The sequence below is a fragment of the Acinonyx jubatus genome, chromosome A1 (assembly GCF_027475565.1).
Source record: "Acinonyx jubatus isolate Ajub_Pintada_27869175 chromosome A1, VMU_Ajub_asm_v1.0, whole genome shotgun sequence".
In the NCBI taxonomy this organism is placed as follows: Eukaryota; Metazoa; Chordata; class Mammalia; order Carnivora; family Felidae; genus Acinonyx; species Acinonyx jubatus.
Genome location: NC_069380.1, coordinates 62,819,976 through 62,840,000, shown reverse-complemented (window position 1 = coordinate 62,840,000; position 20,025 = coordinate 62,819,976). Strand labels below are relative to the sequence as shown.

Below are 20,025 nucleotides of genomic sequence, written 5' to 3'. Positions count from 1 at the left end.
AACGCAGAGCTCATCAGCCAGGCCTCCATAGAACGTCCTGTACAGTCTAAGGCTGTTGATAAATTCCCTGAATGGGAAAATAACAAAAACAATCAAAACCAAAAACCCATAACAAATGCCACTATAAATGGCATAATTTGTTGTGTGTGAAATTTAGAATGTAACTTTTTTTAAATGTTCACTGCTTATTTGTTATATATTTGCAATACTTTTCTAACAATCACGATAAATACTATACTTTTTTTAAAAAGGATGTATTAAAATTTCCTCTTTTGAATCAAAGTTTTCACAGGGGATGAGTGTTATATAACTCTAGTCCAAGAGTTGTGAGGAGTACACACACACACACACACACACACACACACACACACACGTCCCACTTTATATAGTATCCCTAAAAGCTCTTACTCGCTGTGGCATCTGAACCACAGTGACACTAACTAATTTCTTACCCATATAGAAATGTCAGAGGCTCTTAACAAGTTAATTGATTGCTTATTAATTAAAAGTTTATTAAACTTGGGTGATTTTCCTATCTGGGTCTTCTCTTTGGTGTATATAAACATAAAATAATATATCTTTATTAAGATGAAGAAACAGACATTTAATATATTGCAAAAGCATGAAAATAAAAGTTGTTGGAAGATATAGTATTTAATACATTAAATTTTTTTCCTCTCACAGGAAGTACATCTCTTTCCCCCATCAATTATGGGAAGGGAAAATTCAACAAAAAAGTAGCTTGCTTTTTAACTTAAAAATTTCCAACTTTTAAAATCAAAGCTTTGATGTCCCAGGAACCTGAGTTTTAGCATTTCAAAAAACTAAGTCCTAAAAACTACCTTTTTGAACTGTTTTACATAAACCATTGCTTTGGTGACAACGAAATGAAAAGCCACTAGCTTAATAAAGAGGAGATGTCCCCTGGGCTAGAAGACAGGGACAGAAGAAAAGCAAACAGAAATCTATATGTTGAACAATTAAAACGTAGTGATTACGAAATTGCACCCCCCACTGATATTTTTAAAATAATTTCTTTAAAAATGAGATCAAAGAGGAGGGGTTGCTCTAAATTACAGCTGAAATGACCAAATTTTTAAAAATCAAATCTGATTTTGACAGCACTGATGCTCAGCTATATTTCTTTAATGCTTATGTATTTATTTTGAGAGAGAGCATGTGCATGAGAGAGTGAACGTGTGAGCTGGGGAGGGGCAAAGAGAGAAGTAGAGAAAGAATCCCAAACAGGCTCTGCACAACACAGGGCTAGAGAACTCAGGAACTGTGAGATCATAACCTGAGGCGAAATCAAGAGTTGTACGGTTAGGGGCGCCTGGGTGGCGCAGTCGGTTAAGCGTCCGACTTCAGCCAGGTCACGATCTCACGATCCGTGGGTTCGAGCCCCGCGTCAGGCTCTGGGCTGATGGCTCAGAGCCTGGAGCCTGTTTCCGATTCTGTGTCTCCCTCTCTCTCTGCCCCTCCCCCGTTCATGCTCTGTCTCTCTCTGTCCCAAAAATAAAAATAAACGTTGAAAAAAAAAATTAAAAAAAAAAAAGAGTTGGACGGTTAACTGACTGAGCCATCCAAGTGCCCTTGATGCTCAACTGTATTAATTTTATAATTCTCTTTCTTACTTGTTTTCAAAGAACTATTTGTGGAAGTGGCTGAAGTTTTAAGTAACTACTCATCCATACGTAGGATAAATGTCATTTTCAAATATGTAACATTCTGATTATCACAGAGATCAGAAGTTTCCACAGCAAGTGTTTGGTAAGTATTTAAACAAATTTTTAGCAAAGCTTCATCAGGAAAGTGATAACAAAATGACTGTAGGATGCATAAATCTGACTCACTTCCAATTTATGCTCAATCCAAAGGAAAAAAAAGTATGCTGTATTTTCAAACTAGCACAGTAACCACTTATTTATACTTATTGATGCTTTAAGTTGGTTTCCTCTCCTAGAAAATAAGTTCCCCCATGAGGGCCATATTCCTACTAACTGGAATGCGTGAACAAATACCAAGTCTCATGTTGCTACTAAAACATAATTGATGAAGCCAACTGATTCTTTCCTAGAGTGATGGGGTTTAATAAATAGAAAGGTGTGTGACTGCTGTCCTGAATTCTGTTCACTATAAATAAGCACCTGTTTGGAATCAAAGAGTCTTCTAGAAATGAAGAGGCCTGTCAAAACAGCTAGAATGTTGACATCTCCAAATTGACAGTATAAAACTGAACAGATACTTCTTATCAGCCCCGAACCTAGTCCTAATCTCAGTGAATGGTGCCTTCACAACCAATAGATCATCCTGGGAAAAGCTTTCATCTTTCTTTTCTAGTCCTCTTTCCCAATGCTACTCTCACAGCCTTAGCTGAAGCCCCTATCATCTCTCTGGAAAGACTGCACTAGAATGGCATACCTCTAATCTCCTCAACAATCACGTCTCATCCTCTAAGAGCTACCTCTTCAAATTCAAATCTGATAACCCCCAGACTACGTCACTCACTTGCTTAAAGCCATCAATGGTTCTCTATTCTCTATAGCATCTTGGAAAGGCACATAAGGCACTCTCTCACCTCTATTTCGGCAGCAGGTCAAACCATACTTTAGGATTCCACAAAAGTGAGATACCTGCTGTTCCCCAAACACACCTTCATGCCTTTGCATGTGTTCCCTCTGAAAGCAACATATCATAGATTTCCACTCATTCTATAAACCAGCAGCTATCAGTTATTTGTCACAAACTACTGAACACTATTGAGTATCAAGCTCTGTGTTGGCACCATAGCTAAACAAGACAGTCCCTACCTGCTAAGAATGCACTTTCTGGTGAAAATGCACAGTAATAACACAGTGTTTATAGTGCACATGTGAAGACAGAGAAGGAATCGGGAAAAATGTACAAATAAGATAATACTTTCATCTCAGTGTTTCACGCAAAAAAAAAAAAAGGAAGCAAACAACAACAACAACAAAAACAATAAGAAAGGTAAAGAGGAAAGAGAATACTGACACTCATCTGCAGTTTAGCTCGTGGGAAACGGGCTTATGGGAATTATGTAAAAAGGTAGAAAGAGGCCAGTTTGTAATCAGCCTTATTGATCATCAAAAAGTGTTTCCATTTTGTTCAGAAGGCAGAGGGAGCCATTAAATGTTTTCCAGCAAGCAAGTGATGGCATCATGACAGGACCATGGAAATCAGTAGAAAGTCAGTGAGGTCACTCAGGGGGCTATAACCAAGACTCAGGGGGAGAAAATATGAGGGTGTGGAAAAAACATTTGTCAATGAGCATCATGGCAAGTGATAGAGTTGAAAGACATTAGGAATCTAGAATTGACAGTTAATGTAAAAGTTATAATTCCTAATTGTTTCAACACCTCCCCCCAAGTGACTGAGGGGATGATAATCATCTCAGCGTTATTCACTGCAATAAGAAGTAAAGGAAAGGTGATACAACTCTTTTCAATGTCCCACACTATACTTAGGATTGCTATTCTCCTGCTCAATATTTTTATCTCTCTATGGTGCATATCACTTTCTATTCTAGCACGTCATGTACTTATTTACTATGCTTTATTGTTTCTCATCTGTCTCCCACTCCAGAATAAAAGATTCAGGCAGGCAAGGATTTTTTTTGGTTTGTTTTGTTTACCAGTATAGATCTTAAAACAATTGTGAAGGCATATAGTAATGTCAACAATGAGTAATTAAATTAATGAACAGGTTAAAACTAATTAATTAATAATTAATTCTATTCCCAACATGTTCGGTTTGCAATTTCTTTGGAACATGTGGAAAGAGAAATCAAGTAGAATGCTACTTTCAGACTTACTATGTGTAACATCATCTGGGGATCTTGCCAAAATGCAGGTTCAGTTAAGTAGTTCTGAGGTGCAGCCCAAGATTCTACATTTCAAAGAAGCACTCAGATGATGCTAAGGCTACTGGTACAAGAACCATGAATACCACGGATGTTTGCTGTTGGATATGTAACCTTGGAACCAGGGGATTGGACATGTGACATGAGAGTCATTATCTACAGAGGTGATGACCAAAGTCATGAATGTGGATGAAATCTCTCGGGTGAATAGCACATAGTAAGAAAAAGTCAAATGAACTCAGAAGTAGAAAGAGCAAAGGACGAAAATCGTCAATGATAAGAGCTTTGAACATTAAAGAATAAATAAATTTGAACCTAGAGAGATTCTCCACAGGGTCAAATGCTATTATGAGAGGTTACTTAAAATAATGAAAATGTCCTCTATATGTGGTCACTCAAAAATTCATATGTTGAGACAAGGCCTTTAAAAGGCAAGAAGGCTCAAATGGGTCGTACACATAGGTTCTAATCCAGTATGACCAGTGTCCTAATAACAAGAAGAGATGCTAGGGGCGCATATGAGCAGAGGAGAGGCCATGTGAGGACACAGGGAGAAGGTGGCCATCTGCAAGAGAGAAAAACCTCAGGAGAACCTAAACCTGCCAATGTCTTGCCCTTGGACGTCTAGCTTCCAGAACTGATGTCCATTGTTTAAGCCACCTGGTCTGTGGCATTTTGTTATGGCAGCCCTAGCAAGCTAATACAGTAATTAAAGCATCTGAAACAGAGTAATGGACTTCAGATTTGCAGTATGAGGAGCATTAAAGAGAGAGTGAGAAACTAAAAGTCCCAAAGACGAACATGAAGAGAGTTTTGGTTGAGCATATGTTTGTCTGTTTGAATATGCAGGAGAGTTGAAAATATTTGTGTATGAAAGGGAAGGAGATAACAAGGGTTTGTAGTCATTAGCTTGTTCCCAAATATCCCAATTCTCAACATTCCACGCTTAAAGTCACTCTGAAGCTTTAGTATGTGACTTTAGTATGTGACTAGCTCTGGGTTCTAGTAAATGTAGGCAGAAGTGATGTATATTTCTTCTAAGCTTAAGCTTTAAGAACCAATGTGGTTTGGCCAGCTCTGTTTCCCTCTTCCCAAAGACTGGCAATGTTTCACAGAGAGGCTGCTTCGTCATTCTGAGGCATAAAGCAGGTAATCTTGAGCAGTGTCTCTGCTGGTCTAAGATATTCATAGGTTGTGGGGTCACCTGCGTGGCTCAGTGGGTTAAGACTCTGCCTCTTGATTTCAGCTCAGGTTATGATCTCACAGTTTGTGAGTTTGAGTCCCATATCAGGCTCTGCACTGACAGTGTGGAGCATGCTTGAGATTCTTTCTCTCTTTCTCTCTCTGCCACTGCCCTGCTCCCTCCATCTCTCTCTCTCTCTTTCTCTCTCTCTCCCTCCCTCTCTCAAAAATAAGCATTAAAACAAAATAAGATGTGCATAGGTTGTGAAAAAAAAGCACTTTTTTTTGTCCTAAACCAATGATAGGTTGGGGTTGTTTGCTACCATATCATAATTCAGTCTTTCTTAACTGATAAAAAATAGAAAAAGAAAATTAAAAATTGATAGATCTCACATTCTAAAAAGAAGAGAGAGTAAAAATTATCAAAAATTGAGTGATTCACTTTGGAGCAAATCTCTGAGACTGAAATAACGGAAGAAAGACTGAATGCTGAGATGAGTTTTGGTTTATAAGGATAGAAATGTGAGGAGAGCTCCTACTTCAGAACTTTATATTCTGTGTTTGGAGGTTCTTAGGTCACAGAGATTAAGAGTGGTGTGGCAAAAAGTGATTGCAAGAAGGGCCGGTGGGGGGCGAGGGGGGGTGCTACATCGGATACAGAAAAAATTGAATTGGGAAGTGCAGGCGATAAAGCACCAGTAGCTATAATGAGGTTAAAAAAAAAAGAAAACAAAAAGATTTATCTACTGCCACAGAGCCAATTAATGTTGGTCCTATTATAAGAATCCATATTTCAGTTCCCAGGTCAATGCTTGGCCTACTCTACACCATCATGCCTCCTTTTCAAGTTTTACATGAAATGTCTCAATAAATAAAATATTCTGTTCTTTGGATGATTCAAAATTAACTTGCTGGAAGGGTGACTATATCCACACAATTATTTTTCTACAGTTATGAGAGTATTTCCAGTTAAAACCAGGAGCATAATAAATGCAGGGAGATGGTAAAAGTTCCAGCTAATTACCATTGAGGGGCTATGTTATATATGTCGGTTGCTTGCCTTAGTCTTAAGACATCTTACTTAGTCTTAAGAGTAACAGAAAATATTTTTTAAATATTTAAATATTTTTAAAAACGGGAAAACATTGCTTGTCAGAATATTTAGTCAAAGCCTGTATGTCAAGGCCATACACAAATTAATAATTTCTCATTTGGGCCTGTAACCATTTAACAAATGATATCCCCATCTAGCTTTGCTCTCCCATCTTCTTTTTGATGCATGTCCCATGTTGTAACCAGAATTGGCTTTAGAAATCAGTCCAACACTTTACTGCTTTAAAACCCTAAGGATTCATTGGCGCCTGGGTGGCTCAGTCAGTTAAGCTTCCATCTTCAGTTGAGGTCATGATCTCACATCTCCTGGGTTTGAGCCCCATGTCGGGCTCTGTGCTGACAGCTCAGAGCCTGGAGCCTGCTTCCGATTCTGTGTCTTCCTCTCTCTCTGCCTCTCCCCTGCTTGTGCTCTCTCATTCTGTCAAAAATAAATAAATATTAAAACCCTAACTATTCAGATAAAATGTCTTCCCATGGCACATAATCTACCCACTCTCCACCCCTTAACTTCCCATGACAGCCCCCCCTTCCCTCCACTCACACACACCAGCCAACACCGCACACATATACTCACAAGGCATAAGATATTTCAATATTTATGGGATAAGATTCCAGGTTAGCACATGCAGTGTCCTCCACCCTGGATTGCCTTCTCCTCCATCATTCTCCCAACCTTCTGCCTGTCCTTCAAGATTCAGCTTAAAACACATCTCCCCTCCACCTCCTTGCCTGAGCAACCTGTGCAGTTTTATTTGTTCATCCTTGTTTCTTGCACAGCACCAGGCATCTGTTTTTCAGGCCTGGCTATCTGATATTATAACCCCTTTGTTTGCACGTCTGCCTCCCTGATTAGAGGAGACATTCGATAAAGGCAAGAATAATGTCTTCTTCACATCCCTACAGTTTGGATCACAGTTTGGTATCTAACAGGCCCTCAGCAAATTCTTGCTGGTTTGGTCCCAGATGCAGTCTTAGTTTTTAAGAGTTTCCAGAATTAGAAGTTTCTAAAAAAAAATACATTTTTAAAATGATAACAATAATTGAAAGTCTTTAAAGGATACAGTTGACCTGGAAACTAAATTAGGGGGCCCATTCCTAGACTGTGGAGAAATATCAGAGAGGCCTTCCTCGTGTGTTGCATTAGAAAATGGAAGAAATCTGGGGCGCCTGAGTGGCTCAGTCAGTTACACGTCCAACTCTTGATTCTGGCTCAGGTCATGATCTCATGGTTCATGAGTTCAAGCCCCACATCGGGCTCTGCACTGACAGGGCAGAGCCTGCTTGGGATTCTCTCTCTCCCTCTCTCTCTGTTCCTCCCCCACTTGTATTCTCTCTCCCTTTCAAAATAAAAAATAAACTTAGAAAAAAAAAAGAAAATGAAAGAAATCTACAGAGGAAGACTGCAAACTGCGCCAGACTACACAGGCTCAAGACAGATTGTATATATATGTGCTGCTGAAATTAATATGTAGGAACACAATAATATTTAGTCATATAACTCTGTAAGATAGCTATCATAATTATCACCTCACAGATATACCGTGTTACAAAACCAGAAAGAGCCATAGATCATCTGTTCCCATGGCTCTTTGTCCTAATTGTACACTGTCATTGCCAAGAAAATGTGTAAACTGCACACCTACATTTCTCCCTCACTCAGATGTGTTGGTCTGGAGTTGGACCTGGACACATGAGTGTTTCTGAAATGTTCCTATAGGATCCAAATATATGGCCAGAGTTGAGCACCTGTGATTTAGACCTATTCTTTCATTTGGAAACTAAGGAAAGTGAAAATCAGAGAAGAAAAAAAAAAACCAAGTGAAAATGACTAACTTACTCAGGAATTTAATTATAGCAGGCCTCGCTATCTTGGTTTAATTAATTAATTAATTAATTAATTAAAATGCCATTGCTTAGCAATGTTGGGCTGATACTGAATATCTGATAAATCAGACTTGAATGAACCTTTATACAGAAGAATATTTCCACCTGTTTCAAAAGTTTTACAGAAATTCTCATGCTGCTAATAGAACACAATTAGTAGATTGTTGGACTAGAAGACACAGATACAACACTTATTTCAGCCAAAATCTGCACTTAGAAGGCAATTTGTTTAAGCAGGATTTATCTGTATATTTCTACCAGTGTGAAAGGTCTGATGCAGAACGCAGTGAGCGGGGCAAATTCTGCTTCCTGGCTAATGAGCGGCTCTGTCCACTGTGCTAGCACAGAAAAGACGGAAAGGGCCGCAGCACAATTGATCATTCATAGCTTGCAGCCTTGTTTGCCCTAAGCTTACTAAAGGCGAGGGAGAAACATGGACCAGCATAGTTATTGCTTCATTGCTTCCCATGCCCTTGAGGCCAGCAGTGCCAGAAAGGTCTCCTGATGTGTCACGTGGTAAAGAAAAAAACTATGAAAGGAAATGCAACTCACCTTGAAGTGTCATTTATACTTTGGGTGACACAGGAATGCCCAGTTCCTACTACAAAATTGAGCAACACTTCTGATTGGCTGTGTCATCAGTGTTGACTTGAGTCATTTTTAACGATAAAAGTAACATATCTTTTCATAAATGGTACAGTAATCAAAAGGCACACGAAGAACAAGTTAGTATGTCCCTCCGTAGTGTGTCTATCCCTCCCTCCTGAGGTAGCCAATGTTAGCAGCCTGGTATGCTTTCTTTAGCTCCTCTATGTGCACGGTATCTAGCAACCCAAAACAGATAGACAGAGAGAAAGAGAGACATAGTGATGGTCTGGTTTTACAAAACTGGGACCAAGCTATATACATGTGCATGCAATAGGCTTTTCTCACTTGACAACATATAATGAACCCATATGAGATTAGTAAGTCTAGATCTTGCTTATTTTTCGATAGCTGTATAATATTCCATAATCTGAATGTAGCAACTCCACCACAATCTACGAAAATATTCCACTAAACTAATTTACATTTTAATTAATAAGGCTGATATCGTCCTCAATACGTATGGCTTAAAGAGTGGCAACCACGTGTTTCAGACTTTGCTGATTTCCTCTCAGGAGCCTTTTTCACTTAAGCATATGGCTCTGATTTTACATTCAATTTTGTATTTCATTTCGTTAGATGTTGCTGAACACAGAGCTATATTCAAAAGGCATTACCTCTCAGTCTTATGTCTTCATATAGCAAGAATTTGTTGCAATTATAGAACATTTATAAACTGTCACATATTGTACTTCCTCTCCTTTTTTGCCATTGAACATAATATAAAAGGGACTATTTCTAATTTTGACCAAAACTAATTATCTGGAAAGGTATTGGAGAAGAATCTTGTTTTCAAATGGAACTTCTCTCTGTGGAATGTTTCAGACTACACGCTTCTTTATTTAATGACATGTATTGATTTTTTTTACCCCTAAAGTCAGTCCACAAATAATACAGAACCCAAATTAAAAGCAGTGCCTCCCATACTGTTTGAAAATATCTGTAGAACAAAGGTCAAATGTGCAGTTTGCTGGTTAATGGCCTGAGGCAAAGTTAAGGTTAATGTGGCACTAATGAGCAGGCTCAACCCTGTAGAGATGTCTGACCACAGTTGTCAAACAGTAGACATTTAAAATGTCAGTCTCCAGCTCAGCAGAGGAAGTATATAATTACATGTTTCCAGATAAGAACTATTTTTTCTTACATATTCTGAATCTATATTTAATAAATTTATCTTATTCTCAACAAAGTCATTCCATTTGACAAAATATCTTTAAAATCTTCAAAATAAAAAAAATATTTAAATTTCTATTCTATGGCAGTAACAGTTCTTGTGCAAATGCTTGAAAGTCATTAAATGTATACAGTCAAATTAGCTAGAGGGAGAATTGAAATCTAGTTACCTGGTCCCTTTCCTTAGACTTTGCAATGCATGTAGAGATTGTGGAGAGGATCAAAAGACCTTAAAAAGCTATGCAGTATGAGGCACCAATCATCATAAATGTAAATGTGTTACAACCACATTGCACTCATATTTGATTAAAAAGATAAAAAGTATTTTTCCTAAAAGAATAACTCATAAAGTGTATTCTCTGAACCCCACTTGAACCTACTGGTCGTTATGGAAGCTGGGACCAAACGATCCCCACCATTCTCAAAAGAGAAGAATTTTTTTGTTTTTTTCTGACTAAATGATTCCAGGTTCCTTCCTCCTCATAGGAAGTCTTGTTCACGCGACATGATTTCCCTTCCTTAGAAGATTTACTATGCTTTCTCAACAAAGCTGAAGGGGTTAAGATGGGCAGTAGGCTGCAGAGCACGGGGTCAGTGAGGGGAGAGGAATGGGAAGGAGAAACAGAAAAGGACCTTGGAGACATGCTAATATCCTCAGATATCCTCTGCAGAGGATTCTTTTTGACCTGTGCTGTATGTTTCACATTCCATGGTGGTGATTTTATACTAGCGCTGAGCTGAACGTTCATAGCCATCTATACAATTAGGACAGACACCTCTATTCCTCACTTCTCAGTAACTCTCCAAACCCAACACATTGCCATTTAATGTCCCAGTAAAAAGCACCCTTTCTGAAAGCATCCTCCTTTAAAAAGAGTGATTTAAACCTGATGTCAAAACTCAGTTTTCAAAACTAACTCTCATCTCGTTTTCCCATGTTGTAAAAATGTACCTCAGAAAGCACTGCTGTTCTCCATTAAAAAGCACTTTAAACAAAGATCTTAACTCATTTATGAAAGTAAACACAGGACCACATGTCCAATATTTAAACAAATCAGACAGTATTGAGGAAATTGACCATCCAGCCCAAAAGAGAAGAGACATAACTTTTCCTGCCTCATAGTTTTTGTTCATTTTAATAAAAATATGCAATCATTTGTTCAGTTATGCTGGTTTCAGAAAGCATGTTACTAGTTTTTCAACAGGAAAAAAATGTCTAGGACATGACTGGGACAAGATCAACAAGAATATTCAGTCAAATATTTACAAATCTAATGATTCTAGCAAACTTCATTAATACTAAGATTCATTATTTGAGTAACTATATTTTGAGAATCAGCATTTCAGGTCAAACCTTGAATATTACTGTCTTTTGCAGTAAAGTATTTTCTGTGGTTACTGACATTTTAACTATAAATTCCATGACTGAGAGGATATGAACATATTTTGTATAATATTTTCCTCTCTCAGCATTAGCAGAAAACTAATTTAAAAAAAAAACTTTCCCTTTAATAGTCTGCCAGTAAATGGATTTCTTCCTCATTCCTTTTTGTCTTTTTTTTTTCATTTGTGATTTCTGTCATCTATTCTTGGTCATTGCCACCCACCAACTTACCCGATGGACAATATATGTCTGGTATAAACTGTTCTTGCTGGCATCTTCGGTTACTGTATAACTCTTACTGCAAGTACTTGTGTTCCTGAACTCTGGTATAAGTGTGTGCTTTAGGTTCAGAAAATCTATAATTAAAAGGGTTCAGAGAAAATGAGATATTATCATCTTTGATTTTATTCTTATTATTCTAGTAATTCTCATTTTAGAAAAAAATGGCTCTTGAAGGTTACATGTAACCCAGGTATTATTTTGGGTGGCACAGAATATTACTGGTCAGAGCTGAGTAATGTATAATTACCTTTGCTTAAGTATAACATCTAAAATATTATCCATGTGATGAGAATTATAATAATACATCCTTCCATCATGATTATTCATACATCGGTTTGTTTATATAAAGCTTAGCTTACATTGGACAATGTAGATAAACCAAATACAATGAAGATTAGAAATCCTTGGAGTTTACTCAATTTGTGGGACCCCAAAGTCGCAGTGCCCATGTCTAACAAGATTCTTGCTGAAGGAGGCTGAAACTGACCCAGCAAAAGGAGCACCTTAGACCTGTTGATCTTCAAAGTCATTAAACAGAATGAAGCATATTTTTGAGAAGAAACCTTGATGTGAAAGTCTGTAACTCTAAAATATGGGCCTAAATAAAAAGAATCATCCTGAAACTACCCCTGAACTTTCTTCAGTTGTACTTCCAAGGAAGAGGTTCCACATATTCTAGAGATCATGATGGGCCCTGGAAATGGTGTGCCTTATAGTGAAGATGGAAAACAAAAACAAAAAAGTACAAAAAAACAGTATGCCCATCAAAGGATATAATCTACCCTAGAAACACATTTCTCCTATTTTGTGGATAATTGTGGAGGAATTGGCAGCTTTGTCATTTCCTTAAATATGCAAAGGGATAAAAATGTAAATATCCTGTTCCCCATTTTCCCCTATTAGCTATATGCATCTAATTAAGACACTTCCAATGCCACTAAAAGGTTTAAACTGATGGAAATGTTTTTTGCTATCTACACAAAACCAAGTGGAAGAAAGTGCTTAGTACTCTTGCTATATACTGAGCACTTCTACATATGATGCTTCTACATACAATTAATTTTGCTAGTTTAATAAAAGAAATGAGCCTCAACTCATCATCCTGATTTAGACCCCATAGATTCTGCTAAAAATTCTGAGATAGTTTTTATACACTCCTATAAAAATGATCAATTTCAGTATGACATGACTTTCAATCTTCTTCACCTCTTCAAAAATTGAGTGGAAAAAAGTGGGAGCTGAATTTGCAATTCTTTTCAACTCTGCATACGTTTACTGGCCTTCCAGAGGATAGAAGATTCATTTTTTTGTAAGGGGAAAGAAAAGATGGAAAACATTCTCGGGTATATTAGACAGGGAGAATTTCATTCACAGTTTGATTTTCTTGGTTGAGGGATATTTTGAGCCATATAAATGGGATAACCCTACAGTCTCAATTATAAACACTACTGAGAAGCTCCTAGCTCATTTAACAAAGCTGCTACTGGGAAATAGAAGATTTTTGGAGAATCAGTTTGAAAACTGTCCGATTTAAAGATCCTTCTTCCTATGGCTAAGGAAAAAAACATGTATATTTTTTATTCTTTGTGTAATGAGAAATTTGAGGAGATTTATTTCTACTCACATTAACTTAAAGTTGAGAGCCTCAATATGACAGATGTCACAAATTAACTTGAGGACCAAAGCATTATGGACCAGTGATGTAACTTTGAAGAGTTTAGAATAAATCTCACTCTCCCTGATATAAACCTACCTTCATCTATGCAAGCAAGTTATAAGAATTCTAATTGCAGTCAGTGATAACTATACAAATCTGCTTTCTAGAATTTTCAATAAATTGTGCCTTCAAAACAAAAAGAGTATCTGTTGGATACCATGCCCACATAGCCACATCTAAGACAAACCACCATTTCAACTTCTAGTCCATACCTTTCAGTACAAATACTGCTTAATGTTAGTTTAGTTGTTTGAATTTGGTTTCAGATACATCAGGAAATGGTCACTAATTTTTCCATGAACATCTAAAAAGGTAAGAGCAAACCTCATTTTTAAAGGCTTTATTTTTAATATTAGTCTTAACTGGAGAAAATGGCTTTTCAATACACAAAATTTTGCATGTATTTGTTTATGAACTTTCCTTTTCTGGGAAGTTTTTATCAGATTCTCAGTGGGATACGTGACCCGCAAAGGTTAAGCACCACTAGCCTAAACTTTTGCCACATGTTTGTTCTGCCTTCTGGCATTCCTTCTTCCTGTGTGCCTGGTTTTTGACCCCCTAGGGTCCTGCTTTTCATTATTCATGTAGGTCTTGATGCTGGCCTGCCTGCCTAGGAGCTCACATTTCCTCAGTACTGCTCTGGCCTGGCCTCTTGCCCCCTCCCCAAAGCCCTGCCTTGGCCTGGCCTGCCCTGGGTACCCTCACACCCACCACTCACTAAGCACTGTTTTAAATTAGCCAGAAATGCTCTCATTGAAGGGAACATGACTTTTATTTTAGTAAATTAAACTTACAGGTAATAAATAATAATGGCACCTCAAAGAAGCACTAACTTCCTTTTAGGAAATAGGTTGGAAATTGCTTTCCCCGGTCCTATAAACGATATTAACATTTTCTCAGAGTTGACTTTTTCCTGACCTATGGATATTTTCATCCACCGAGTTTATATATATACAATTCATCATCAAGCCCAGTATGTCAATACTGATTTAACCATATAAACACATACACCCAGACACACACATCAAGAATTTTAAACATTAATTAATTTTGGTTTCACTAATAAAATATTGTGCTAAGTAAGGTTTGACCATGTAGCTATAAATTCATGTGTTTTAAGCTAACTGATCCTATGTGATATGTACTGATCCTATCTTGGCATTAATCCTAAGTAATATTAAGTGTTCTCCATTCAGATTATGTTTAAAAGTTTTTCCTATGCATGACTAACTATTTCAGTCACTTCACTGTGTTCTTTTGCAATGTACAGGGTAACAATTAATTGGCTTTCATGGATAGACACATCCTGAAACAGAATGTGCCCTGACTCATTCCCCTCTTTCAACTAAGCAATTTCAAGCATCCTTTTGAGTTCCTATTCTCCATTTAAAAACAAAAAACAAAAAATTGTTAATGTTCAAGTGGTAAAATTCCTATGCAAGTCAAGATTTCATAAACACATTAGAATAAAATAGAGCTGCCCGATAAAACAAGATTCCATTAAGTTCTGAAGAGAAAATTGAGAAAAACCAAAGCTCATAAAACAATTCAAATTGTATTTGTCTTAAACATTAAACATCCAGTATTTCCAAAAATTCTCCTTTCCCCACCTTCACATCAAAATCTCCTCTTACATCAAAAATATTTTATTTTTACTAAGCATCTAGGACAGTCGTTATTACCCCAATGCACAGCCATGCATATAGCCAATCCCCTTAATTGGCGCATTCTTAAATGAGAGGTTTGGCTAATTGGAATGCTTGCTGTAGAACAGATGGGGCACTGGTGTTGAGACTCTGTCTTAATTTATTGTCCTGGGGTTTTCCTAATTACCCGCTTAATTGGCACAGCCACACCACTTTGAAATAATAATGTACCGCTAATTATCACCGATTTAAGCTTGCTAATAGCTTATTCTTACCAGCTAACTTCAAGAAATCAAGCAGAGAGCAGGAACTGCCACAGGGAAATCACTCTGCCTGGGCTGGTTTAGACAGTTACATAAGTGCAGTGTCCTTTACAGCTGTGCTGATTTGGTTTCTGCCCCACAAGACTAAATAGTAATGTTTTTCTAGACATTCAAAGGAATGGTAGCTCTTCCTTGACTTTCTCAACTTTCAGAGACCTTTGTAACTGGTGTGTATCAATAACTCCAAGTCTCCAATGAGCTCATTATTAGCATTCTACATAAACAGAAAACAAAACAAAACAAAACAAAACAGGGCAGGTTGAACAAGTACAATCACATCACCCAAATATAATCAAAGGAATCCAAAGCTATGGTTTAGCTTCCTTCCTTCCAAGCCAAAAGACTGACATACTCTATACTTCAAGCTTAGCACAGCTGGTAGAGCCAAGGACAGACATGGATGTCCATCAAATGTTCGAAATCGAGCAAGGAAAAGGGTATTAAACGGAAGGGTTCTCTTTTAAAATGAATACAGAGGAGGAAGGGGGAGAAAGAAAACAGACAAAAGGGTTACAGATTTGGGATTCAGAGAGAAATACCTGTATTTAGGCTAAGATACTATAATTTTGCCTAAGTTTACACCTATTCTGCATCTGTTTTAGGTACTTTTTCAGGTCAGATTCCTTAGAAGCAATACCAGAGGCAGGAATTTGGATGCAGAGGATTCATCAAGGTAGCACTCTTAAGAGAAAGGTAGTGAGAGAAACAGGATAGAGTGGGCAGGAAGAAGGTAAGTCAGGATGCAGTCCCAGCTTCAACCAGATTGTACAGGGAGTGTGGAAGCATGGATTGCATCACATATCTGGCCACGTCACGTTGAATAAGGGCAAGCCTTTTATCCCCCTGTGTCGGGCCCTGCTTACGAGCCTCCGCCAAGGCGGTGAGGCAGGTGGGAAGTTAGCCCCCTCTTTCAGATGGATGAGATGGTGTGTAGTCCTCCTCCACACAGACTAGAACTGACCTGTGTAACCTGTAGGATACTACAGAAATGACAGTGTGGGACTTCCAAAGCTAGATCATAAAAACACTGCAGCTTCTGCCTTTCTCTCTCTTGGATTATTTGCCCCTGAGGAGAGTCAGCTACAGAGTGCGAAAACTCACGAAGTCATTGTGACGAGACAGTGAGGCCTCCTGCCAACAGCCCTGTGAGTCGCCATCTTGGAAGATAATAGCCAGTTCCACTCAAGTCTTCATAGGATTGCAGCCTCACCCGGCCTTGGTAGCAATCACCCTAAGAGACCATAGCCAAAAGAAACCCTGAGCCAAAACCCCATAGCTGAGCTGCTCCCAAATTCCTGACCTACAGAAAATTGGTTAATAAATAGTTGTTGTTGCTTTAAGCCACTTTGTTTTGGAATGACTTGTTAAGTAGCAAGAGATAATGAATATAGATGGCTCCAATTTGTTAAGTGCAATTCCCCAGAGAATAAGGCAGCTGTGCATTATCAGCAACCAGGAGAGAGCAGCCAGAAAGCAGATAAAATGGCCAGGTAAAGGGATGTGAGTAGGGCATCAGCAGCATCCACTACCGTAATTACCTCTCCTATGAAACGTTTCCATTAAGCCTCCCATACGACTTACAGTGTCATGTCATGAACTCAATTATGGACATTTATATTTTTAAAAATGGTAGCTAGCAACAACCTATAATTCTAGACCTAGTAAAATATTCTTCAAAAATGAAGATGTGTTCATAGGGCACCTGGGTGGCTCAGTTGGTTGTGTGTCCGACTTCGGCTCAGGTCATGATCTCATAGTTTGTGAGTTCGAGCCCCATATCAGGCTCTGTGCTGACCACTCAGAGTCTGGAGCCTGCTTTGGGTTCTGTCTCCCTCTCTCTGCTCTTCCCCTGCTCACATGCTGTCTCTCTCTCAAGAATAAATAAAGATTTAAAAAATTAAAAACAAAAAACAAAAAAAAAACAAAATGAAGATGTTTTCAAACAAAAGTTGAGAGAATTCATCACCAGTAATAAGCAATGAAAAATATACAAAAGGCTAAGGCAAAATGATTCTAGATTGACACATGGAATAAAAAAAAAGCACCACAAAGAATAAAATATAGGTTATTACAATATTGACTATTTTAAAACGATAACAATATTATCTTGGAAGATGTTAAAACATTGTTAGAAGTTATTTGTTAGGAATAGGGTAATGGAAGATAGGAAGAGGGTAATGGAGTGAAACTATTTTAAAGTTCTTATATCATTCAATGAAGTAGTAAAAGTTCTACTTTAAAGCAGATAGTAAAAATTAAAAATGCATATTGTGATCTCTATGGTAACCATTAGAAGAATAATAAAAAATGCAAGTAAAAAAAGCCATGAAGATCTCAAAAAATATTAAATACCTGTTAAAGTCAAAAGAAGGCAAGAGAGGAGGAATAAAGAATAAAGAACATGGGGTAAAGAGAAAACAAAGAACAAGATGGCAGCCTTAAACCACTTCAGGATACTATATACCCCTGCAAAAAAATTGACTACACATCCCAACTGAAAAACAAAAAAGTAATTAATGATCACTTAATATATACTGTTGGGTAGTTAAAAAAAAAAGCTAACTGGTCAAATTATATATAGGTCAACAATAGTTATATTAACACAACCTGAAAAGAATTGATTGGATAATGGAAAACTATGTAAATTAAACTCTGTTTTAAAGCCTGGAAATATTTTTGTTAGGATGCCATAAATCTAACATAATTTTAAACAACAAATTTTGGGGCACCTGGCTGGCTCAGTTGGAAAAGCATGAGACTCTTGATCTCGGTGTTGTGAGTTCGAATCGAGCCCCACACTGAGTATAGAGAATACTAAAATAAATAAATAAATAAATAAATAAATAAATAAATAAATAGCAAGCTTTGGACAACAATTTTTTATAAGACGTACCACTAAAGATACTAAGTCTAAAGTAAACTGTGACAATATAATTTAAAGACTATTACTTCTTTATATGTAAAAATGTATTTTAAATTGTTAACCATAGAATGGTGTTTATCTTCATTTACATTGACAAAACAACAGATGCATTTTACAATTTTCTATTTTTCAGCTACCAGAGCAATTATACTAACTTACAGAAACTCTTGTGTGTGTTTTTTTGTTTGTTTTAGTTTTAAATTGCTTTAAATTTATAGATAGTAGTTACTGTTATAGATATTCTCATGGGAATTACCCAAGGTAACTAAGAAAACCTAAAAAATACTGTCATGGATACAATGCTAACTTACAAAAACTAACTCAGAAAATATTTTTTTAACTTGACTTTTTTATGAATCGCACAAAACAGTGTTTGTTAATGATCTGGATGGGCTGACTGAGAATTCATTTTTCCCTTATCTACTTTTTTTTTACAATAAACTTTCATTTTGTTCTAATTAATAACTAAGTTATAGCAGAAAGTCCCAAGTCAATAAGTCTTTTCAGCAAATTATATTTTATCTCTATCTGGATAATCACTATATCTACAATACACCATAGTGAAAAATTATCTATGCTTAGCATATGAAATAGCAAAAAAAAGTTATTTAAAAATTGAGTACCATTAGTTCTCACGAAAATTTTGACTGAAAGAGTATTAACTATGTTTTTATTAGGAAAATATAATTAAAAAAACACTTTTCACCTAAACTTTAAAATAATGTATATGTGTATATTTATTTATATGTATATACACACAAACACACACATATTTTCTCAGATACAGAGAGTTAAAGAATACTCCTCTGTCCCTGGCATACTGTCATAACTTATACTTGAAATAGAATATTTATTTATTTTTTCATCCTTCAGCCTCTTTCCTGTTTTTCTATAAATATCCATTCTAATATATTTAATATAAGTACTTTGCCATATCCTCTCCTTGAAAAATATATACTAATTTTTTTATATATTTGCTACTAATTTATAAAAATGGTATTGCACTGTTATTCTCATTCTATTTAATATATTTTTCTCTTTAATCACAATGATATTTTTTGATGCATGAAAATGCATTCTATCCTTCTGACTCATAATATTCCAAACGAATATATTTTATTTTTCTTGTTATGGACATATAACTTGCCTCTAACTCTCAGCTACCACAGATATGCAAGAATTCTCCTTGTGAATATAAGCAAGAGTTTCTTGGGATACAGGCTAAGGTAAGGTAGACAAGTACATAGAGTATACGAGTTTTATAAGGTACAGCAAGCTTCTTGCTAGAATGGCTGTACTGGTGTACCATGTGATCATTCACATAGAAAATCGAATCCTATCAACTGATCAACCATTAGAATGGAGTTCAGAAAAGTACCCATATATAGCATTTTAAACACATCTTTGTCCAAATCAGTCTATTCGATATTCACGTCACTTGTTTGGATATTCTGTGCACACTGAGATGGGCTTGGAGAATGTCTGGATTATCATAACCTGAGTCAGAGGGTGACTCCAATTACATCCAGCTTTGTATGTGGTATCTGCCAGAGCAAATCCAAACATGTACTGCTACCTGCTATCTAGCTAACAATTGATTGTCCTTTATCAATTAGTAAGGACAATTAGAAATATTTCACTTTCAGCTGGTAAAAATATCTTCACTGTTAGACCTCAGGGCAACTCTCCCACTCCATGACAGACAGGAGCCCTGATCATTTGGATATCCTACAGGACGCCATGCTGATAATAAAATATTGATCACATCATCCTAGTTGCCTTAGTAGACATGTTCATGCCTCTGGTGGGGAAAAATACTGACATTTCAAGTGCTTGACAATTCAGCAGGGGTTCTAAATGTCTAGTTGTC

General features: G+C 36.9%; 1 protein-coding gene across 1 annotated transcript in view; it reads right to left on the bottom strand.

Annotated features, from left to right (window-relative positions):
- The window catches only part of GPC5 (glypican 5), a 682,923-nt gene that overhangs the window by 341,557 nt on the left and 321,341 nt on the right, over positions 1 to 20,025 (bottom strand). The window contains exon 5 of the mRNA XM_027065090.2: positions 1 to 67. This exon is cut by the window's left edge and continues 59 nt beyond it. Within this exon, the coding sequence (XP_026920891.2) occupies positions 1 to 67 (67 nt within the window). The remainder of the gene's footprint in view (positions 68 to 20,025) is intronic.